The 24884-nt window shown below is 50.2% G+C and overlaps 2 protein-coding genes across 2 annotated transcripts; both read right to left on the bottom strand.

Annotated features, from left to right (window-relative positions):
• Positions 1–3001: 3001 nt before the first annotated feature.
• LOC117845906 (zealexin A1 synthase) lies at positions 3002–4828 on the bottom strand. The gene is made up of 2 exons (XM_034726983.2): positions 3876–4828; positions 3002–3791 (listed from the first exon to the last, which is right to left on the bottom strand). Exons 1-2 carry the CDS (start codon positions 4782–4784, stop codon positions 3165–3167), a joined length of 1536 nt encoding a protein of 511 aa, XP_034582874.1. The 5' UTR covers positions 4785–4828; the 3' UTR covers positions 3002–3164.
• A 3477-nt stretch (positions 4829–8305) lies between these two features.
• On the bottom strand, positions 8306–9956 carry LOC117853123 (desmethyl-deoxy-podophyllotoxin synthase). The gene is made up of 2 exons (XM_072290824.1): positions 9024–9956; positions 8306–8932 (listed from the first exon to the last, which is right to left on the bottom strand). The coding sequence occupies exons 1-2, from the start codon at positions 9954–9956 to the stop codon at positions 8306–8308; spliced, it is 1560 nt and encodes a 519-aa protein (XP_072146925.1).
• Between the last annotated feature and the right edge of the window lie 14928 nt (positions 9957–24884).

Raw genomic sequence — 24884 nt, forward strand, 5'->3', positions numbered from 1 at the left:
CGATGGCCAGGTCTTGGAATTGTATGTGGATAATGGTGATCATATGCTGGGAGCTTGGGACGAAAGGATGGGTAATGATGCACATATATAGCCAGAGACGATGATCGAGAAGCCAATTTCCATCAAACAGCTCGTATTAAATTTGGCGTCATGCCCATGGTGCCGAGCGTTCCGAAGTGCCTAATGCTAAGGAAACAGGACATCTGGGGTTTGAAGCAAACACAGTAGCACACGCACGCACGTACGCACCGTGCGCTGATACTTAAATGTCCCAGGATAAGAACCGTGTAAACCTCTAAGGACGAAGATAGTGTAATGCCATAGGACATCAAATCCTAGGAGGCGAAACAGCGGCAGGTAGCGTCAGAGGCTCAGAGAGCTCTGTCCCGGAAGCACAGTACGTAGAGAGCACGAACGGAGAGCCGCTGCAGCTGGGCAGGCAGCAGAGAGCAGCGGAGCTGTGGTGATGATGCATCTGCAGAGCGTGCGGAATCCGACCAGAGTGACCAGGATGTCGAGGCCGGCGACGGGGAAGAAGGGCCATGGCGAGCTGTTCGCCGGAGTCTCATCAGTTCAGGGAGCATCTGTCGAAGCAATTTCGGCCCGGCACCAGCACGGCCTGGCTCGCCGTTACACGGGTCCATGTCGGCACGGCCCGACGCAGCAGGCCGAACCTGGGCCGAAGAGGCGGCACGTCGGGCGGCCTGGCATAGCCTGTGTAACAGTCGTGCCGACCGAGGCCCGTATAACCCCCCGCGGCCCACCCACCGGCCACCAGGCCACCACTAACCCTAATCCCCTTTCCCCTCTCTAGCTCCCTCGGTCCCTCCTCCCTCTCCGCCGCAACCCGCAGGCCGCCATCGCCACTCGCCGTCTCACCCTCTCGCCTTCGCCCATCCTCTCTGCCTCCCTCCCTCACCACCGCCACCGGCCCACCGTCGGCCGTGGCCCCTCGCATTGGCTCGCATCGCCGGCCGCAGGGCCTCCCCACCTTCGCGTCGTCCTCGGCTCCTCGCTCGCCGGCTGCACCTTCACGGTCATGGGCCCTGCGCCCCTGCCAGCCCCGTCCCGTCCTCGCCGGCCTGGGCCTGAGCTCGCCGGCGCTCCACGCCTCCACCCCGCCTTCTCCCCTTCCCCTCCGGCCCCTCCCCTCCCTGGCTCCCTCCCTCACCGGGCACCACCGGTTATTGGCGCTGCCCCGCCTCTGCCATCCACCTCCTTCCTCTCCCTCTCTCTAGCTCTCTCCCTCACCACCAGGCACCTATCACCGCCAGTCCTTCACCGGTCACCGGAGCAGCGCCGCCGCGCCACCGACCTCCGCCTATCCTCCTTCCCCTTCTCGGGCCGATGGGCGGCCCAACCTATCTGGGCTGTTGGGCTACCTTGCTGGCCCGGCCCGTATAAGGTTTAAAGAGGCCGGACCTGGGCCTCTAAGCCGGCACGGCAAACGGCCCGGCTTGGCCCGACACTATAGTTGGGCCGATACAGGCCGGGCCAGGACGGGAGCATGCTAGGCTGGGTCAGGCGGCCCGTTTGGCCATGTATAGTTGGGGAACGAGGCACCGACCGCCCCCTTCGCTGGGGTCACCGCCACTCCGGCTGCTGTTAGCTAGCTGCACTGTTGGAGCCGCGCTGCGCCGTGGGTTAGAGGACGGGGTGCTCCGCGCGAGGAAGACCGGCCTCGCGCAGCCGCCTGCCAGCTGCGCGGGGCGCCGCTCGCGCCCTTGCATGCACGGACGGCAGCCCGCACAACAACAAGCCGCGCATCGGGCCTCTGCCTGCTTCAGGGCGGCGAAGCGCCACGGCCGCGCACTCCGGACTCCGAAGCAGAAGCCTATCTCTCCCCTCGGTCACGCGCCTCCTGCTCCGGCAGCTCCAGCCGTGGCGGTCTGGCGGGTGGAACCGACGCGTGCACTGATCGAGCCACTGACTGGCTGCTGAATCGCTGACCGAGCTGCGTCAACAAGATTACAAGACCGACGTCGAGCAAGCTAGTTACACACTGGAGATGTCAGGATGATAAAGAATTCATCGTAGACTTCATGGTCGCCTCGCTATCCCTTTGTGTGACGGAATGTGAAACATTTATCTGTCGAGATCATGATTTGGCTCGCCAGTTTGATGCAATTGCTCGTGGAGATGCTTCAGTTTTGAAACGAATGCACTTTGGTTTCCAAGAATGCTCAATGAGATGGTAGAAAGAAACAACGACCCGATATCGAGAACGAGAACCTGAGACTGCTGAAGCCTATTAGCAGGATGGTCATATCAATGATGAAGCACGAGATCGCCACTGATGAGATGTGTGTGGAACAGGTACGGAACCTTTTCTTCACTCGTCAAAGAAGCTCGGAAACTCATGGGAGAAGAAGGTGCAAAAATCGGCGTCTGTAGTGGGTATAGCTCTTCAAGGGAATCCTGTCACTCATGCTGGCTGAGTGTACCTGTGACTGAACCGCTCACTTGAATCTTCATGGATGCCGCAGATAAAGTTTTGATGAGCATATGGCACATTTTGGTTATTCTACCCTTAAAAATAGTTAAAACGCACTGAGGTTGCCCTCTGTCAAAGCAAGAGAAGTCTGCTGCCGGAGCATTTATCAGCATCAATTTTTTTGTTATTTGTTTTTTTCTTTCTTTTACATTTGAGGTTTGGACATCTTTGTATACTGGCTAGTTTAGTAAAATGATGTCGGGATGTTTTTTAGCCTTTATTAATAATGGTAAGATCCTTTTTAATTACCGTGAAGGGAAGGAGTCCATTCATCAGCGTCATTCGTCGGCGGTGTGCAGGCCCCTAGCTTTGCACACACACACTCACTCCCTCCCTCCCTTCATCGACCATCATGTCGCATCCAATGCAAGCAACTACACATGATGAGCGTTCTCCACCATACTCACTTGTCACTCCATAAACCATCAACATCTTCTGTTGGTTCTAAAATAAACACGCAATATGCCATGCATCACTCTGATCCATTAACGACATTACTCATGGCACTTCAACACACAACATGTCTCCTCATCATCAGTGTTTCACAAAGGAAAACAATATCATGCTGCGTGTACTTATTAGTCAAGTCACAGCCAGCTCGCAAACTCCTCCTGCACGTACATGGCGTGAAAAGCAAGAGAGGCTACGGTGACAAAGACGTGTAACGCATCTATGGTGCCACATGTGGTGGCACACGGACAATTGGACGCAGGTAAAGGTCGTGCTTCCTTCGGACGGTGATGCCCATCTCCTCCGCCATGTCCAACTCGCTCGGCAGCATCTCACCCGGCAGCTCCCAGTCGAAATGGTACAAGAGTGCGGCGAGCACAAGCTCCATGCTTGCCTGTGCAAACGCCATGCCGGGGCACATCCTCCGTCCTGCCCCAAATGGCGTGTACTCAAAGTCTGTACCCTTAAAATCAACTGTACCAGCCTCAAATCGTTCCGGTCTGAACGTCATAGGATTGTCCCAGTATTTGGGGTCTCTGTTGATCGCCCAAACGTTCACGAACACGGTGGTTCCCTTGGGGACATCGTACCCCATGACCTTGCATGACTCGCGGCACTCCCTTGGGAGAAGCAATGGCACCACCGGATGCAGCCTTAGGGTCTCCTTGATGATGAGCTTGATGTACCTCAAGTCGGCCAAGTCATCTTCGCTCACCGTTGGCTTCCCTTGAAGCTTCTCGCGTACCTCGGCTTGTGCCTTCTGCATCACCTTTGGGTTTCTGACGAGCTCCGACATGGCCCATTGGAGCGTATTTGCCGATGTCTCGCTCCCAGCACCGAAAAGATCCTGTACATACAACAAGGGTACCAATGAGCTCATGAGTCATGCGACTAATCAGTTAGCTCTAGATGTTATATGTTTAGTACTTACAAGGATGACGGCCTTGATCATTCCCATGGTGAGCGGCACCTCGAGTCCACCTTCCTTCTGAACCCTCAGGAGCACGTCCACCAGGTCCTCCCCTTCCACGGTGCCGTCCGCAGACGCGGCCATGGTCGCCCTCCGCTGCTCGTGCTGCTTGATGGCGTAGTCCATGAGCTCAGTGTTCTTGCGGTGGTTCGCCGCCGCCCGGCGTTCCGAGCCGCCGACGAGCCTCGCGAGCCTCGAGGACGGGAACAGGTCGCAGAGGTTGAACCCGGAGCTGATCTTTATCGACTCCGCGAGGTTCTCCAGGAACTCCTCCCGCCTCTCGAACCTGTCGCCGATCATGGAGCGCACGGCCGTGTCCGTTATGACCACGGCGATCCGCTCGCTGACGTTCACGGCGGCCTCGCCGGCGGCTGCGGCGGTGGCGACGAGGCGGCGGACCTCCTCCTCCCGGACGCCGCGGAACGACTGGACGCGGCGGGCGCTGAGGAGCTCGAGGATGCTGATCTTGCGGAGCTGCCGCCACAGCGCGCCGTAGCGCGCGAACACGAGCCCCTCCCCGTCGACGACGAAGACCTTCATCGTCGGGGTCCATGGGCGCGTGGCGAAGTTGACGTCGTGCGTCTTCATGATCTCGCGGGCGGCGTCCGGGGACGACGCCACGACGACGGGGACCTCCCCGAGCTTGAGGTAGACGAGGGGCGCGTCGTCGAGCCGGCGCGCGATGTCGGCCATGGAGCGGTGGGGAAGCGGGCTGTGGAGCAGGTGGTGGAGGCTGCCGATGACCGGCAGCCGCCACGGGCCCGGCGGCAGCCTCAGGCCGTTGTCGCCGTCGCGCCTCTTGAGCTTGAGAAGCAAGAGAGGGAGGAGGAGGACCCAGAAGAGGTGCAGGTAGTACGTGAGCTGCTCCATGGCAATGGAGTCGATCTACTAGGGATCAATGGCTGTTGAGGCTAACCAAGAACTGAATGGTTTTTGAATCAGAGTTTGGAGGAGGCATATATATATATATATATATATATATATATATATATATATATATATATATATATATATATATATATATATATATATATATATATATAATATATATATATATTAGTAAATCTATATATTTTTTCTGGAACAGGAGGGGAAATTCCCCTAGTGGTTATATTATATATTTAAAAGGGAAACCACGTCAGAATTACGAAACAAGAACGAAAAGAAGAAAATCAAAAAGATTTTCCATCGTAAATAGGAGTTTTTAATTTGCTTCGGCGTTTAGCATATGGCAAGAAATTCTCCATCGTAATTCGTAAGCAGCTCGTTTGGCGCCATGCGTGTGGTCGTCTCGAACTTTTCATAGCGACCACTACGAAGTACCAAGGCTCCCCGAGGCAAGAGATAGATGTTGGCGCAAATCTAGAGCCAACACACGAACACGCTCGAACATGCGGTGTGCGGAAGGGTTCCTTGCAATAGCTCCGCATAGGCTGGTCAGATCAGTTCGATAGACCGGTCAAGCCGGTTTGCCGGGGCAACCCGATGATGAACCAACGAACGCTCGTTCGGGAAGGATCCTGTCAGAGCAAGCGCACACATAGTTGTTCTAGGATTGGCAGGCCACCTAGAGCGCCCTCAATCAACGTAGAGATAAAGTAGGAATAGGTTGGAAAAGCTAGGGTAAAGGGAAAAGGTAAAAAAGATAAAAGATATATTTTTGATCGATTGGATACCCTCAATCGGCCATGCCCTTTTATATTTATAGAGTGGGAAGATCTTACCCCATGAGGAGTCGAAACCCTTACAAATCTCGTGCAAAAATACAACTCCTACTCGGACTGTATATACCCAAACTGGTCTGATCGGTTTGCAGGGGACAGGTCTTCCCGAGGTCATAACTCTCTCATCCGAACTTCAAATTGTACGTTCTACATATGCATTTTGAGCACCTTGATCAAACCGGTCTGACCGGTTTGGTGACCAGTCTGCACTGCTGGATCGGCTACAGGGCCACCACCCGATCAGACCGTTTCAATAGACCGGTCAAACCGGTTGGCCTCGCCAAATTAGCCAGATCTGCCAATTTTAATCGTCAACAATACTGCGACATTTTTTTACAGCAGAGTGTCTACCCGTGGATTGGTCTTTGTGACGATATCACGCCGTCAAATATAGTGAGTGCATTGTGGATGCATAATGTGCAGCTCGTTTCTTAGAAAGCCACCCAGGGGCGAAGCACAGGTCAGCTACTAAGGGGGCTCATCTACACCCCATCTTTCTTCTTCTTCCTCCTCTCCTTCTTCTTCCTCTTCTTTTTCTCTCTCTTTTCTTCTTCCTCTCCTCAATCTATGAGAAAAATTGTTGGAGAAGCTCAAGGGGGTATCCATAGGCTGTGAACTGGTAAAGGCGCTAGAGCCCCCCTATGTATCCGCCCCTGGCTGCACCGGTGCTGGAGAGTGAACGACGTGAAGGGGTGGTGGTGGGGTCTGATGCGCCAAGTCTCGAAGGAGGCCGGTGGTTAGGGTACCTAGACCGTTCAGTCCCCAATTCTTCATCCAATTAATGGTGGACAAATTTGTCAAAATTGGAATGGGTTAGATCTGTGAATCAAATAACTTTGTATTAGACCATGCAACATCAGTTGGTTACCTCCATTCCCCTAACCAAATGTAGGGCGAGAGCAGGACAATTACATCAGCACACCTCCTATGCTTCAGATCACTAAAATTAGGAGTTTTTCATTCGGCATTGCACTACCCCAGTAACCACACACACTTCTAGTAGTGACATTCGATCGTGATGTTTTGGATCTAAGGTCCAGCCAATTGTCTTGAAAAACCACATATACTGATATACGTGCTCAAAGGTTCTTCCAGCGTCATCGGTGAGACAGCGCGAAGACGACAATGAGAAGCTTTGATATGCGTGAGCGTCGGATTCACCGTTTAATTATGTGTTTGTTCCGGAACTATACGAGGCAGGGCCGGGATCTACCTCAAGAAGGCCTGAATTGTTGTCGCTGTACTTCTCAGCTGGAAAGCTGCCTTTTTCATGTCGATGGTACAACCTCCCTGCCAAACACATCAGCGTCGCGGTCGCCGTCGAAGGGGAACAGGGGATCATACCTCAGCCAGCCGCCGGCCGCCGGCTGCGCATGTACGATGCTGCCGCTCCTGCCGGCCGGCCCTGCGACAGCGGCGGCGTTGACGATGCTGGTGCACGTCATCTCATCATCGATGATCGCCATCTCGCCCGTCGGACGTACACCATGGGGCATGGGTGATGGGTGTATCATGTATGTGGATCCAGTTGGCGGGCCTTGCATATATACGTCACTCGGGTCCACGTGTCAGCAGGTGACTTCTTCAGTTTTATATTTTCCATCGATTGTTCATTATATGGTCAATTGCTACATTATCAGCATCAAAATCTTAACAATAGTTCTGCTAAAAAAAATCTTAACAATAGTTCGAATACTAATAATCAAGGGATGCAAATTTTGTACACCGAGCATAGTTTGGCCAACTGCAGGCCAAAACAGTAAATTTTGGCCTTTCAAAACAAAATACACTGCATTGATGAAATAAGGAAGTACATCACAAGTCAAATTTATGTATAGCATGTGATCGAACGTTGTTGTTAGGAACAAACAACACTTTACAATTGGTAACTACTTCCTCTGTTGCTGTTTATAAGGCGTGCACACATATCAAGATTCAAACTCTACAATCTCTGACTAATAATTTACCCAAACAATTTTTTATTTTTTAATATAAATTTGACATGGTTGGATTTGTAATCAAATGTACTTTTCCATGATTATAAATTTATAACCATAAACAATATAATATAAGATAAATGAATGGTCAACATGCTATGTCATATTGGGTCTTATAAATAGGAATGGAGGGAGTATTGCTAAAATTTTCAATTTCATTCTAAAATATATTAAAAAACTTGAGAACAAGCTCCAGGAAACAATAGTTTCTGTCCTCACTGTTACCCCTTGGAGCCAAGAACTCCGCTCCATCACGACCATTTTGCCACTGCGTGGGAGTGCGCAGCGCGTTTGGTTGCACCGGGTGCAGTTTAATTGGGACGCAGAAGTATTAGCTTTTCTAAATATAAAACTTTTACTATGCATTTTATATTTTAAAACAGAGGAAGTGATTCATTATATGTTTATATGGCACTTGATAATGAGAGATGATAGAGGTTTCATCTAGATAAATTAGGTGTGTGCAACTTTTTTCATAATCAAACTACTCCACACCAGCGTTGGGGCAAAATTTTCATTTAGTCCGACGATCCACTTATCTCGTGTGTCGTGCATTAAATGCCATAGCTAGCCCAATACTCGACCGTAGCTATCAATACATATAATAGTTTAATTATTTAAATTGCATATCAACCATAGCTAGGCACATACTGTTACATGCTTTAAGAAGCTAGTCTGTTGATTGGAGTGGCACACGAACGATGGGATGCAGAAGCAAGTCGTTCTTCTTCCGGACAGTGATGCCAATGTCCTCAGCCATGTCCAACTCACTCGGCTTCAACCCATCTGCGAGCTTCCAGTCGAAGTGGTAGAGCAAGGCTGCGAGTGCGAGCTCTATGTTGGTTTGCGCAAACACCATTCCCGGGCATATTCTTCTCCCCGCACCAAATGGTATGTACTCAAAGTCCAGGCCCTTGAAATCGATCGTGCCGGACTCAAATCGCTCCGGCTTGAACTCTTCCGGGTCATCCCAATATCTAGGATCCCTGCAAATCGCCCACGCGTTCACCAACACCGTGGTGCCCTCTGGCACGTCGTACCCAAGAATCTTGCATGACTCCCTAGCCTCCCTTGGGAGAAGCAATGGTGCCGCCGGATGCAACCTCAATGTTTCCTTGATGACCAGCTTCAAGTACTTCATCTGTGCCAAGTCATCTTCGGTCACTTTCGGCTTCCCGTTAAGAGCGCCACGTAGCTCGTCTTGTGCCTTCTTCATCGCATCCGGGTTCCTCATAAGCTCCGCCATGGCCCATTGCAGAGTTGTTGCTGATGTCTCGCTTCCAGCGCTAAACAGGTCCTACCCAAAGTTTCAACAAGCCATATAAGGAAACATAATTGATGAAATGGAAACAATTAAACGAACTCCCTTGTTGATTAAATGCACTTACGAGGATAACGGCTTTGATGATTCCCATGGTGAGAGGCACGTCGAGGCCACCTTCCCTTTGTACTCTCAAGAGCACGTCCACCAGGTCCTCCTCCTCCTGGTCAGTGCCAGTGCCGCTCGCCGCCGCCATGGATCTCCGCTCCTCGTGCTGCTTGATGACGCATTCCATGAGCTCAAAGTTCTTCCGGTGGTTCGCTTTCGCACGCCGCGCCGCGCCGGTGAGGAAGTTCACGAGCGGCGACGACGGGAACAGGTCGCCGAGGTTGAACCCGGAGACGAGCTTGAGCCCCTCCTCGAGCAACGCCAGGAACTCGTCCCGCCTGTTGAACCTGTCCCCGATCATGGCCCGCACCGCAGAGTCGGCGACCAGCACGGCGATCCGGTGGCTAACGTTGACGGCCTCGCCCGGCGGGGCGGCCGCCGCCGCAACGGCGGCGACGAGGCGCGCGACCTCGTCCTCCCGGACGCGGCGGAACGACTGGACGCGGCGGGCGCTGAGGAGCTCGAGGACGCTGATCCTCCGGAGTTGACGCCACAGGTCGCCGTAGGGCGCGAACACCAGGCCCACCCCGTCCTCCATCATGATCTGGATGGTGGGGCTCCAGGGCCGCGTCGCGAACGCGACGTCGTGCGCCCGCATGACCTCGCGCGCGGCGTCCCGGGACGTGGCCACCACGACGGGGACCTCGCCGAGCTTGAGGTACATGAGCGGCGGCGCGCCCAGCCGGCGCGCGAGGTCGGCGAACGCGCGGTGCACGAGCGGCTTGCCGACGAGGTGGTGCAGGCTGCCGATCACCGGCAGCCGCCACGGGCCTGGCGGCAGCCTGATGCCGCCGTTGACGTCGACGTCGCGCTTCCTGAGCTGCCTGAGGAGCAGGAGAGGGAGGAGCAGGACCAGGAAGAGGCAAAGGTGGTAGAACGCCGCTTGCTCCATGGAAATGAACTGGCTGCCTAGCTTCTGCAGGCTTCGCGATGCAGAACGGATCAGGTTTGGTCGGAGGACGCAAAGTTTATAGCAGCTGCGAACGGACAAAACTTTCGGTCTGGGGGCGCTGCAGCGAATATGCCCCTTCTCTGTGGAGCACGTCTTAAAAAAATGTTATTTTTTCATATAAACTTGATGGAAATAGAATTTATATATATGAAAATTGTAGAGCTTTCACGAGGTTTACTAATTCACAACCTTTTTCTTTGAAAGCATATTGATCCCGAAATAATCGATATAATACCATATCTATAATTGCAGATACAAACAATATATCGATTATTTCAACACAAAGATAGCTTCAAGCAAAAAACAATCTTTGAGCTATAAAGTTGTACTAGAAATGACGTCGATGAGAAATGTAGTGGCGGTTATAGATACCCGGGTACCCTCATGGAGGGCCCAACCGACCGATGGGCCGGTCCGACTTGATGAAGAAGGCAGAAAATAGAGTTCAGCTAGTGCTCCCTACGTGTTGTAATCCGACTAAGATCTCATCTATAGTAACCGACTAGGGGTCCTACCATGTAACCCTACCTCTCGGAGTATACAAGGGGAGGTAGGGGTACCCCTAGGAGGAGAACCGATCCAATCCCTCAACACAACAACCAATAACCGAGCGCAGGGTGCAATACAATTCCCAAAACAGGACGTATGGTATTACGCTACGCGTTGATGGCCCACTGGCGCCAGGCGCGGTCGGGGTTGGGGCGGTCGGGGCCTGGACTTCAGCTGCGGGCGCGGGCGTTGTTGAGGGTGCCGTCACGATGGCTGGTGGCGTGGAGGGGGCGCCCAGTGCGGCGCCAAAGGCCGGCGTAGGGCGGGGGACTGGCGCATGGGCCCGCGCAGGTGGCACCTAGGGAGCGGCAGGGGCCGGCGCGGCAGCGCTAGAAGCCAGCACGACGGCGCCAGGGGCTGGCGATGCGCCTGACGAGGAGGCGGCCGCATGTGGCAATGCGGCGGTGGAACCTGCTGTTGGCGTTACACGTGTCAAAATCTGGCATCAACACCTGCACATGAAGAAAACGGTGACATACTAGCAGAAGTCGGCACCGGGTTAGTAGAATCGTCCAGGAAGTCGAACGCCACAGGTGAGAGTGGAGAGGTTGCGGAGGCGAACGGGAAGATGGACTCGTCAAAGACGACATGTCGAGAGATGATGAGACGATTTGAAGAGAGGTCAAGGCAGCGGTATCCCTTGTGATGCGCCGAATAGCTGAGGAAGACACACAGCATGGAGCGAGGTGCGAGCTTGTGCGTGGCTGTGGCGGATAGGTTGGGGTAGCAGGCTGACCCGAAGACTCTAAGGTGATCGCACGTGGGTTCGGAACCAAAAAGTGCAAGGTGTGGTGTACAAAACTGAAGAGTCGAAGTGGGTAGAATGTTGAGGAGGTGGGTGGCAGTGTGGAGGGCCTCAACCCAGTAGGACGGAGGGGCACTAGCCTGGAATAGGAGGGTTCGGATGACGTTATTGATGGAGCGGATCATACGCTCAATGTGGCCATTCTGGGAGGAGGTGTAGGGGCACAACATGCGAAGGTGAACTTCGTGGGAGAGGAAGAACGTGCGCGTGCTGGAGTTGTCGAACTCACGGCCGTTGTCGCACTGAACAACCTTGATGGTAGTGCCAAACTGGGTGGAGACAAAAGCGAAAAAGTTAGACAACGTGGGGAACGTGTCAGACTTAAGACACAAAGGAAAAGTCCACAAGTAGTGTGAGCAATCATCGAGGATGACAAGATAGTACTTGTAACCAGAGACACTAAGAATAGGAGATGTCCATAAATCACAATGTATAATGTCAAACTTATGTGACGCTCGAGAAGTGGACACAGCAAAGGGTAGGCGAACATGTTTGCCTAACTTACACGCATGACATAAGGAGGCGCCTGGCAAGGGAGCAGCAGCAATCGATGAATAGGTGAGTCTCGAGAGGATGGCGGCGCCAGGGTGACCGAGATGTCAGTGCCAGACAGACACAGAGGGAGGCCCGACATGGAGGGCGGTGGCAGCAGGGACGCACAGCGGGTACAGGGGTCCGGAGCTATTGCATCGAACGATCTCTCTCCGGGACGGAAGATCCTTCACAGAACAGCCAACGGGATCAAATTCCACAGACATTATTGTCAGCAGTGACCTTGCGCACAGATATAAGATTCTTAATAATGTGGGAGGAAACCAAAACATTGTTAAGATGAAAAGGACCAGGAAGATGTGCAGTGCCAGTGAGAGAGACGGGAAGCAACGTGATGTTGCCGACAACGGTGGAGGAAGGAGTGGGATACCGTGGAGGGGAGGGATGGGAGAGAGTACCAGGGTCGGAGGACACATGGGAGGAGGCACCTGAGTCGAAGTACCACTTCTGCTGCTGCTGAGGCTGTTGAAGTGTCATGGTGTGAAAGGAGTTGGTGAGCAACTGCTGATCCCATGACGGCGCGGTGGAGAACCCTGGAGGTGGTTGTCTCCAGGCGTAGAGGGCCTACGGCTGTAGCTGAGCCGCAGGCTGGGATGCCGGGTGCAGGAGAAGCGCCAAGGGGGGGGGCAAAGGGACCCAGGCCACATCTAGATCGTCCCCGTTCACGGATTGTAGAAGGAGGGCCAGGTGTCGGTGGGACAAGGTGCAGCGCCAGACCCGAGCACGGCTTGTTGCTGCTGGTGCGACTGCTTGCCCTTGTTGCGGCCGCGGCCGCCTCGGTTGCCGCGGGGCTGCTGGCCGCTCTTGGATGGCTAGCCGACCGAGTCTGCCTGGCCCTGGCCAGCGCCTCCCTGCGCAGGTCGGGAGGAGGCAGAGCACGAGGATGCAGAGTCATGGCCGCTAGATGAGGTGGTGGCGAGGGCGGTGGCTGCCGCGGTCTTGGACACGGTGAGCTCCTCTAGGAGCAGGTCTGCGCGAGCCTCTAGGAAGGAGGGGAACGGACGGGCGCGATGAAGGTGCATGACGATGGAGGAGAAGCGATCAGTGAGCCCATGGATGAGGTTGAGGACGAGGGTGCGGTCGGAGATTGCCTCGCCGAGGTCACCGAGGGCGTCGGCCATGCTCTTCGTGCGGCAGCAGTAGTCGGTGACGCTGAGATCACCCCAGCAAAAAGTGCAAATCTCGATTTCCAGAAGAAGAGCACGAGTCTCGTGGTTACCGATGAACTGTTCGTCTAGGGCCAACTAGACGACGCAGGCGGTGGTGTGCGGGGAGACGGCAGCTTCCTCCAGGTCGGCGGAGATGGTGCCGGAGAGCCACGTGAGGACGATGTAGTCCATCCGGACCCAGTCGGGATGGGTGCTGACGGTGTCGATGAGGACGTGGCCAGACAACGAGTACTTGCCGAGGGTGAGAAGGAACTGGCTGCGCCACCGTGTGTAATTGCCGGTCCTAACGTTGAGATGATGGTGACAAGGGCACAGATGTTCTGGACAGCCACCGTCTAAGCATGGAGCGCCAGGAGGTGGGCGGCTTCCTGGTGGAGGAGGGCGTTGTCGATATCGTCGCCGAAGATGGCGTCGTTGGGGTGAGGGGGACCGAGAGCGCGCTTCAGTGCCTTATGCTCACGGGCAGCGGTGGTGATGGCGGCCTGCTCACGAGTGGTAGCCTCCTCGCGGGTAGCGACAATGGTGGCGAGGGCGTGCTCGACGGCCTGCTCACGAGTGGTAGCCTCCTCGCGGGCAGCGACAACGGTGGCGAGGGCATGCTCGGCGGCCTCCACGCGAGCGCGGGTGTCGGCAGCCACGGCGGCCACGGCCTCATGCTGCGCCGCATCGTGCTTAGAGGCAGCAGGGGCAGCGCCAATAGCGCCGCTAGGGGCACCAAGAGTGGCAGCAGGGGCGCCCGAGGCGCCAGCAGGGGTGGCGACAGGAGCGCCGAGAGAGCCAGCCATAGGAGAGAAGGCGCAGATGTCGCGCGAGAAGCGGAAGCTGGAGATCTAGGGATGAAACCTAGACGTGTGATACCATGAAAGAGATATTTAGGCGAGGAAAGATTAGATTAATTATACAGGAGCATAGGCTACAACCATATATAGGCCTGGGAGACTAGGCGCAGGGGGGACTCGCTAGGGTTAGGAACCCTAGCCGGCACCTATGACTCGCTAGGGCCAGCGGCACCTACAGGCAGGCTGCCAGCCGGCCCATACACATAACAGGGCCTGTGGGCCCATAGATAATTACAATCTAACACTCTGTAATAAACAAGGTACCCACCACAGGCATAAGGGGGGTGAAGAGAGACCGGAATGCTCTCTCCTAGCTAGGCACTCCTCATTACCAACCGCGGCTCACTCCTGCCAAAACATGTCAAGGGATCACACTCACCCAAAACACACGCGAGAGTATACAAGGAATCCCGTCACCAAATCCATGGCAAATGCCCATCCATAACTCAAAAGCATGTATATGGATATAAGTAAGGTGGACTAGCTAGGGGTCTATAGCTAGTCCACAAGTAGCTAACAAGGAAAGCAGGATAAACAATTATCGAGGCATGGCTAGAATCATAGGCTATGCAATTAATCATCATCTAAGAATCATAAATAAAGCGCTAGCAACTAAGCACGCATAGGATCTATATGTTTGGGAGTGACATGACACCTTGTCCGTTGTCGTAGATGTCCTCCTTGTTGTAGTCGGGATCTTGAGAGTCCTCCTGGTCGTAGCTTGGGTTCTGGATAAACGAGATACAACACAATATAAATTATCGGCACTATATCTAGGCAAAAACTATAATAAAACCAAATTTATAAGATCCATATAACTCTAAACTAGCTATAAACAGCACAAGCTCGATTTTACGAATTTAATGCAACTGGTTTCATATTTTTCTAAGCTTTAACAAAATAGTTATGAATTATTTAAGATTAAAGGATTTATTTAAATATTTAATTAATTATGGAAATTTATTAATTAAGGGGACACATGTCAGCCCTTGGATGCGCCATGTGGCAGCACCAGGACGTGGCATGTGTCTACTGACGCCAGCGTTGACCTGGTCAATAGTCAATTGGGCCTCACCAGTCCACTGGTGGGCCCCACAGGGTTAGTCGGCCCGTCTATCGGTTAGTGGGCCCACACGTGGGCTCGACCCTTGCCACATCAGCACCACATTGCAGCCATGTGGGTAACTATCCTACGTGGCACTGCCACGTGTCGCCCACGTGGTGTACATGTGATGGCTCGAGGTTGGTCGAGACCCGGTGTGCCGGCCGGATCCCGTGTGCCACGCCCGTGTAGCCGGGTGTGTGGCGCGTGTCCGGATGGCTGCGGCGGCACGCAGCGGTGGCGCGTCGTGGCATGGCGAGGGCTGGAGCGCGGTGAGGCTGCGGGCGGCGTGGCGCAGCCGGCACGGACGGTGGGGACCGCATCCACGACGTCGCGACACAGCGCGATGTTGTGGCGCGGCGTGGCTAGCGCGCGGCGAGTGGCTGCGAATGGCACGGCGCATTGCGCCATGGCGCAGGATGGCGCGCCAAGGCAAGGCTGCGAGCAATGCGGTGGCCCGACCTGGCCGCGGAAAGGCTGGCGCGGGGCATCATGACGGCACGTGCGCGCGGGCAAGAGTACTCAATAATTTTGAAATTAATTTAGGATTTAATTCTTAGGGAGTTGAGATAAGGGTAGCATTTGTATTCTAATTTCACAAGAGCACACATCACAATACAAAAAGTTTTAAATTTTTTCGAAAACTCACCCATGCTAATATTCTAAATTTTAGGAATATTACTGTCTCCCCCCATATGGGAATCTCGTCCTCAAGATTATGCTCCAACCTCCTCCTTGAACATGTGGGGAAAGTCTTTCTTCAGATCGGACTCCTTCTGCCAAGTCACTTCTCTCTCAGTATGGTTGCTCCAAAGAATCTTGCAGCAGGGAATAGTGGTCCTTCTTGCCTCCTTGGTTGCGCGATCCAGAATCTTGATTGGGCATTCAGCATACTTGAGGGTGTCTTGCAAATCCAAAGCCTCGGTGTGAACTTTCTCCTTGGGTACTCTCAAACATTTCCTTAGCTGAGAAACGTGGAATACTGGATGTACTCCGGTCATTTGTTCCAATAGGGCGAGCTTGTAAGCAAGCTCCAACCTCAAAAGACAAGTCTCTCCCCCTCTTCTCTGCGTAGCTTTTCTAGCGACTCCGAGCAATCCTTAGGTTCTCTTAACCTTGCTCACGTTCTCTTCAGCCTCTTTAATAGTAGCTGGCTTGAAGAGTGTCCTCTCTCCAACCCTGGACCATATCAGAGGTGTTCTGCACTTTCTTCTATAGAAGGCCTCAAAAGGCAACATCTGCAGACTGGCTTGATAGCCGTTGTTGGAGGAAAACTCGACAAACGACAGACTGCTCTCCCAGTCGGTGCTGTGAGTAAGAACACAAGCTCTCACCATATCATCCAAGATCTGGTGCACTCTTTCAGTCTGCCCATCTATCTGGGGGTGAAACGTTGTGCTATAGTCGAGGGTAGTACCCATAGCCTTTTGGAAGCTCTTCAAAAACTTAGCAATAAACTGTGGACCTCTGTCTGACACAATGCTCTTGGGCACTCCATGTAGCCTTAGGATGTTGTCAACGTATAAGTCTGCAAGCTTCTCGGTGCGATAGTTGCTTCTTACGGGTATGAAATGAGCGACCTTGGTTAGCCTATCCACAATAACCCAAATGGAGTCGTTTCCTTTCTAGGTTTTGGGCAAACCCACAATGAAATCCATGGAGATGTCCTCCCACTTCCAAACTGGTAACTCCAGGGGTTAATGTAATCCTACCGTTTTGTGGTGTTCTGCCTTCACTCGCTTGCAAATATCACAACAGACGATGTGGTTGGCTATATCTACCTTCATATCCTTCCACCAGGATCTCCCTTTCAAGTCTTGGTACATCTTGGTACATCCTGGGTGGATAGAGTACCTAGAATCATGGGCTTCCTTCAGGATGGTCTCCCGTATAGTCTGATCCTTGGGTACACAAATCCTGTCTTTCGACTAGACGGTGCCTTGGTCGTCCATACGGTAGTCGTTTGCCTTGCCTTTCTTCATCAGTTCTCGTAGGGCCTCAATCTCCGAGCATCGGCCTTGTGCCTGTTTAATTCATTCATCCAGATCGTAGGTCACTTGTAATTTATTTCTCTACCCTTACTCAACAATCTCCAGCCTTAGCTTCTCCAATTCCTTATGCAAGGCTGGTTTTCCTTCTTTCACCATTAAGTTGTTGCAGTAGGCCTTCCTGCTCAGGGCATCTGCCACCACGTTAGTTCAAACTTGTTACTGATTAGGTAGTGCCTCTAAATCTTGAGAGCATGCACTACAGCTGCCAACTCCAGGTCGTGCATCGGGTAATTCTCTTCGTGCTTCTTTAGTTGTCTCGACGCATAGGCCACGACCTTTCCCTCCTGCATCAATACACACCCTAGCCCTTGCTTGGAAGCATCATAGTACACCACAAAATCCTTCTTGATATCCAGTAGGGTGAGTACTGGGGTAGTGGTGAGCTTCGACTTTAGCTCCTGGAAGCTCTTCTCACAAGCTTCTAACCACACAAACTTCACGTTATTCTTAAGCAGCTCGGTCATGGGCTTGGCAATCTTGGAAAAGTTCTCAATGAATCTCCGATAGTACCTAGCCAATGCATAGCTACCAAATGATTAAAAGGCTTAGATTATTTGTCTGAGGAGATGTGATTTGAAAAATCCCATGACCGACGGGTCGAACCAAAATTTAGGAATGTCATTCAGCAAACTTTCTACTATAACTACAACAAGCTATCCACCAAACTGTTTGAGCACAAGATTATAAACTGGGATCATATGCACATGGCCGCGGGAGAAGAGGATATTAAGGGATACTTCGATCAACATGACGGATTGGCTGATTTGGTCTTAGGGCATCATCAGTATATTGAGGATTGGGTCCGAATTTTGTATGCTACGGTGTACAATCCTGAGAATAGACAGTACATTCAGGTCATGTTTCAGGGACCTCCACATAGAATTTGGCAACACCAAATTGCTAATTGTCTTGGAGTTGGAGACAACTTTGACATAGTTTGCTTGGTGGATCATTCCCTTCTGACGAGGATATGGCTGAACTTTCTGTGGAGGTGTTCCCTTCTAGCCGAGCATATCGCACGCCTGAGATGCTTACCCCTGAGGCCAATGTGGTTCACCGGGCACTAAGGAAGATATTGTTACCACGGATCGGCAATGCAGAGTCCATCACTAGTCTTCAGCAGTGGCTTCTTCTTCACATCATGACTGACCAGGAGTTTGACATCATGGACTTTATTCTTTGTGAGATTCAAGATGTTATCCATGACGGGTTGACCGTGGCCCGACATATGCCGTATGCTCACTAGATCACCGCCATCCTAAGTCATCTTACTAAAAAAGATGAGAACGGTAGAGAGGTGCAAACCGGACCCAAAAATTGGCGACATGAGTAAGTAATCCAACACACAATTCAAGGTATACAAGCCAGCGGGACCAGGAGACAGACGTCGTGGCCTAAGGGCTAGGAATGAGCCATCTCCTGATGAGCATAGAAATGAGAACGATTGCTTAGACAGCGAAGGCAGTGAGGAGGAAAATACGTATGTACCTTGTCTCCAAGTCACTCATGACACGGAGGCAGGTGCATCACGATCCACTATAGAAACAATACCGGTCACTCCAACAACAGCCAGTCAGCCGACCGAGCTTGCCTTAATTCTTCAGGGACTGGTTGATAGTCAGGAAAAACAAGCAGAAAGTAATCTCCGATTGGCCGAGCTACAGAAACGGTTGGATGAGAGACTGGCTCATCACGAGGAGAGACAATTTGCATGGCTAGAGTAGGTGGCATAGAGGGCAGACCAGAACATCAACACTGTGATCACAACCTTCTCTGCTGCACTCAATCAGGTGTGCTAGCAGGCCGAGTTAGTAGCACTGCAAATTTAACTCCCACATGCTGGTCAGACCCCCTTTCTAATCATGCCTCCTACTGAACAGGGTAAATCCTCTGAAGTCTCTGAGCCGCATCACAATTTAGTTGTTTATCCATAATTGTTGACATCAACGACGATCCTGACAGAAAAAGATTCCACACTTGTTTTTGCAAAGAAGGGTGGCAACGGTGAGGAAGCGGATGCATCAATACTCATGGTTCTATCTGATATTGCAACCGTCTCGCAACAGAAAAAGGAAGATCCTGTGGTGGAAACAGCTACAGATCCGGATGATCGTGAAGTATCTACCACTACTACTCCAGATGATCCTGGTTTCACTACATTGCAAGCTAAGGATGATTCTGGTCTCACTACTTTGCAAGCTCAAGAAGATCATGTGGAGGCTCCTGCTCCTAGTCTTGCTATGTTGGAAGGGTCTCATGCAGCTGCTCCTTGTCTCGCTACGTCGGAAGGCTCTCCTGCACCGGCTCCTGCTCCAACTACGTTGGAAGACTCTGCTACACCGGCTCCTATTCCAACTACGTCGGAAGGCTCTACTGCACCTACTCCTAGTGCTTCTCCTCCAAATAATCATGTATCTCTAGCTCTCGATGACCATCTTCTGTCAACCAATCTTGCTACGTCGGCACCTTCTTCAAACCCCGATGACAAAGAGGTAGAATGTTAAACAACCCCGATTGCCATTCATTGTTGTATTCGATTTGAACAATAAATGCTTCATTGTTATGTACAAACCAACAATAAATATTTTGTTGAGCCATGTAATAATATTTGCTTGGGCTTTGTGCTCAGGGTTTTACAATTAGTGATGTGGCGGAATTTGTACCGAAGTTGGACGAGTCTTTTAACTAGTCTGGTACCAATGGGGTGCAGAATGAGGAAGCGGATAGGCTGGCACGTCGTCTTCAAGTTGCGAATGAAGCTAGATCATCAAATTGCTTTAGGGGCCTTCAAGACTCGGAGTTCCATGTGTTTGAGTCACCGGAGTGGATTAAGATGATGGATACATGCGGGCGTACATGCGTGGTAGGGTCTAGTTTTACACCACCCAAAAAGGAGACTTCTCCGACCTCGCCATCATATAATCCATGAGTGATGCTATCATGTGGATGTTTGATTGGAGGAAGGGATGTGTTGATCTCCAATGTGCGCATGATTGAGTAGTTATATTAGCAAATCCAATCAGGAAAAGGGCTAGTATGTGGATGTCCGGAGCTACTTAATCCATGGGAGCACATCCAATCGGGATAAATGATGTTAATGTGCACATGAATAAGTAGTAAGCATACCCAATCGAAGGCAGATTTCTTTGGTTTCCAATGTTGACATGTAAGTAAGCACATGAAACTAAAGGGAGGGTTGTTTGATTTTCAATGTGCACATGATTAAGTAGTAAACAAATTCAATGGAAGGCATGGTACAAGGATTTCCAATATTGCCGGGATGGTGAAAGGATTTCCAATAGTAAGCACACCAAATAGACGAAATGTTTCTTTGGTTTCCAATGTTGACATGTAAGTAAGCACATGCAACCAAAGGGAGGGTTGTTTGATTTCCAATGTCGAACGCCGTTTGGCTAGCTGTTTATCCGGTTCGTTGTATTATCAAACACTGGAACATCCTGTGACGACTTCCAAAATCTTCGAACGCCCATTTGCCTGGTTGTTATCTGGTTCAGTGTATTGTTTAATTTCCAATGTGCACATGATTAAGTAGTATACACATCCAACAGAAGGTATGGTACAAGGATTTCCAGTGTTGCCGGTATGGTACAAAGATTTCCAATCGTTGTAAGCACACCAAATAGACGGGAGGTTTCTTTGGTTTGCCAATGTAAAACTCAATATTTATAGTAGTTCTCCATCCTAAATACACCCTCTGTTCTTGTTTATAAGACGTGATATGATATGACACTGTCTCCTTATTATACTTATGCGCATACGCCTTATAAAAGGAGGGATTAGTACCTAACAACGGACTTCAATATAAGCAGAGCAGTACATAAACGGAGGGAGTGGTACCACATAATGGAATATCCGGATGTTTTAAGGTGTTCTCATGATATACCAAAGATTTTGAATGATAATTTGTTGAATCTGAGTCCAAATTCTCCTGATTCTACCAATAAAGTTTTGGGACAGATTACACTGATTGTACCAAGAATAAGAAACATCCAATGAATAGACTACTAGATAGACATTCCACTAATTGGATTTTTTTATCCGGCATATTCTATTAAGCGAAACATCCTTTATCGCCATTACCTGGTGCAAACCAGCCCCAAAATTGAATCGGCGCACTATTCAAATATTCGGACGCCCGGACCAAGCCGTGTGACAGATGTGAAATGTCAATTTTTCTCCCCGTTCCCAACAGCACCCCGTTTCATCCACCACCATAGTAAAAGGGTATATTGGAAATATCACAGGGCCATCCACCCAATTGGCCAAATACCCCCCCGTCCCTTCCCTCCCTCCGCCCAAATCTTCAGCATCCAAAAACTTTTCACCATTAGTTCCCCTTCCCTCCCTCCGCAGTCCACACAAATCTTCACCTTCTCCTCGCCCCATCCCAAATCTTCACCTCCTCCTCACCGCCATCCACAATCTTCCCCTCATAGCTGCCGACCCTTTCCCATCTCCCTCCGTAGGACCAGCGGAAACACAATGGCACTAGGCGGGAAGGTCGTATAAAGGAAACATCCACAACCAGGTACAATGTTTTTCTCCACAATTAAGCTTTCCCGGTGATGCGATTAAAGTGTTTCCTTGTTTGGTTTTGTTACTGCTTTTACTTTGTTGTTTGTTTTTAGATCTCGCACTTCCCATGTATACACTAGTTTGTTTCTTTTACTAGTTTCTCCTTTCGGCATACAAGGTTGGGTAGGAATATCCTATCTTGGATCTTGTTTTGGGGGGCAGTACCTTTATGATTTTACATTAATTTATTTCTTTTACAGTAATTTGACCTTTCGACTCATATAAGGATGGGTAGAAACATCCTTTCTTGGATCTTGTTTTGGCTAGGAACATCCTATATTGGATCTTGTTTTGGTGCGCTCTACCTTTAGATTTTGCAGCAGTTTGTTTCATTTACAGTAGTTGAAAAATTTTACAGAAGTTTTGTTCTTTTTCTAACATAAAGTACCAAAGGTCACTCCTTACGAGCACCAAAGGGCTGCAAATATCCTAAGGAACAACAATGTACTATCTTCCCTCGGCGTTGGAAAACTCGCAACCATATTTAAAGAGGCTACAAACTGAAAAAGAAAGGATACCAATGAAACAAGAAGTAAAAGAAGAAGTGAAGATCAAGATCCGGAGTATGACCCATCTCAAGAACAGCATGAATCTGACCAAGAGACATGCCAACAAAGAGGTATCTGCTGTTGCCTACCAAATTTCTTATATCAATTATGTAGGATTGCTTCTCAGAATCTTTTTTTATGCATTTTGTCCAATCAGATCAGTGCTAGCATACCTGTTAGCGGGGAAAGAGGGTTATCCAAGAGAATTCGGGCACCTGATGCCTCTACCAGTATGCCTCCTAGAGTGACTAGGACCAAGGCAAAGGAATTGACTTTAGCTCAGGCAGGAGTTTCGGATGGGATGACTCCTGATTCACAAGAATTGCCAACCGAAGGCCAAGCAACAACCACCCACACTGAGGACATCATCGACATGATGACTGGCGAAGGCAAGTAATTTGATCTCTTTTTCCCAAAAGCCAAAAATTTAGAATGCCGCAATTAGCAACCAAATAATTATTAACACACACCACCTATATGACCATAATAAAATTGTTAGGTGAGGCACGCCCTTCCAGAAGAGCACAAGTACCACAGGATCCAAGAAGGTTGGGCAGAGATCTGGATAGGATAAGCAAAGGGTTACACAGCAAGGTTTCGATCCATGTTCGAGAAGGGCTCAAACGGCCAGAGGCACCAATGCAAGCTGCAAAGTTTGCATCATAAGGTGGGATCATAGTGTGTGGGCATATATCGATCCTTACTCACTGGAAGGACTACAAGACCAAAGATAATGAAGACCATCTCAAGAACTACATTGGTAAACTGGCGGTGTGTATATATCGACTCGTCTACTACCATAGTTCTTTGCATCCTTTCTTTTCATCCATTTTTCTGACTACTCTTGTGTTGTGCTTAATAGAGACAATTTGACATTGACACCACCAGTGAACCTGCCATAGTGGCATGCACTGACATGCTCAAGTCGCAACAGAGACAGGGGAGGTACCGGCTCAAGAAAAAGTTCTTCAATAATGTTCCAGCAAATGAAGTTCCAACCAAATCTCCTGTGACCAATGTGAATGACGACCAATGGAAAGCTCTAGTTACGCTATGGTGTAGCCCATCTCACAGGGTATGATAGAACTTCAACTTGCCACTACCACATTTCCATGTACTGATCTGTTCCTCTTATTCATGTATCTTACACGAGTTTTTATTATTGTAAAGGAGAGGTGTACTACAAACACCGGTAATCAAGGACAGGTCAAGTTTCCTCAATGTACAGGATCTCAAAGCTACATTGCACATGCTCATGTTGTGGTAAGTAACTGAACAAATCATGTTTTTGCTCTGTACTTTATTTGATCAACCTGCTCATGCTCCTTGTTCAAGGCTAACACGTTATGCCTATTTTAACATCATATTAGAGGCAGAAGTATGTTGAAGGAGACCCAACTCCAATTGATCTTTTCAAGAACTTCCACTGCAGCAAGAATGGCTACACCGCTCCAGTACAGGTAGCCATTGTAAGTACTTGTTTACTTTTCATTCTTCTTTGCAACAACAACACTAGAAAGATTTTGTAAGTACTTTTGTAAGACCTTCCATTTTCTTTATTTTGAAACATTTGTAAGTACTTTTGTGAGACCTTCCATTTTCTTTCTTTTATTAGGCTCGGATGGAACAAATTGTTGCCCAACTTGGAGACGACCAACAACCAAAGATTGCTGCTGAAGCAATGGCTGAAGTTGTCCAATCTAGGACATTTCGGGAGGTTGCTGGCATTCACCCACCCTTCAAGAAAAGGATTAGGGATGGTACTACGATGTAGGTTGAAGAAATACAAGCTGATCTTGAGAATGAGAAATAAGGAGGGGCACAACTTCGGCAAAAGATTGCTGAACAGGAGTTTGAGATGGGCGCACTGAGATTGACGGCTGAAACACAAGAGACAACATTGAAGTCTCAGACAGAAGAGCTCCAAGCTTTGAAGAGAACCACAAACCAGTTGCATTCTCTGATTTCTAACCTGCTAAACTTCAGCACCAGTCAGAGCCAGGTGAATCCTTCCCTCAACTAAAGTGTGTTCCTAGTGAACTTGTTTGTTGCTGATGAACTTTTGTTGTATGTTGCATAATTGTTGCTGGTGAACTATTCAATGATTGTGATGTGAATTATATGGAAGTTGGAAAAGAGCAGTTTTTATGTATATGATTGTATGATGGTGATCAGCAGCCAAAATTGAATATATGACACTGTGAAATGCAATAATGGCTAGGGCCCGAAAAAAAGGCCCAATATGGTACTGCAAAATGCAATAAGAGCTCTTCGTTAGATGGGCTAGGGCCTAGAATAAAACGGCCCAATATAGCGTGCAACAAACATTTCTCGGCCCAAAAAATACCGCGGAAAAAATAGCACAACAAAATTGGACTCATAAAGGCTCTTGCATGGACCGGACTTCAATTTGTGACGAACCAAAATTGTCATAACCCCCTACCACGTCGGAGCCACGTTGGATACCTGCCCAACGTGGCGCAACCTCCGAAACAGTTTTATGACGACATGTGGGATGAATTTTCATTCGTCATTATCTTAGTGACATCCGAAATAAGGAACGTCACTATTGTCTCCAGTGCACACTACTGCTTCCGCACCATAATAAGAAATTTTCGTTCGTTATTATCTTAGTGACGCACCGAAATAAGATGGCG

Source organism: Setaria viridis, chromosome 1, assembly GCF_005286985.2.
Source record: "Setaria viridis chromosome 1, Setaria_viridis_v4.0, whole genome shotgun sequence".
In the NCBI taxonomy this organism is placed as follows: domain Eukaryota; kingdom Viridiplantae; phylum Streptophyta; class Magnoliopsida; order Poales; family Poaceae; genus Setaria; species Setaria viridis.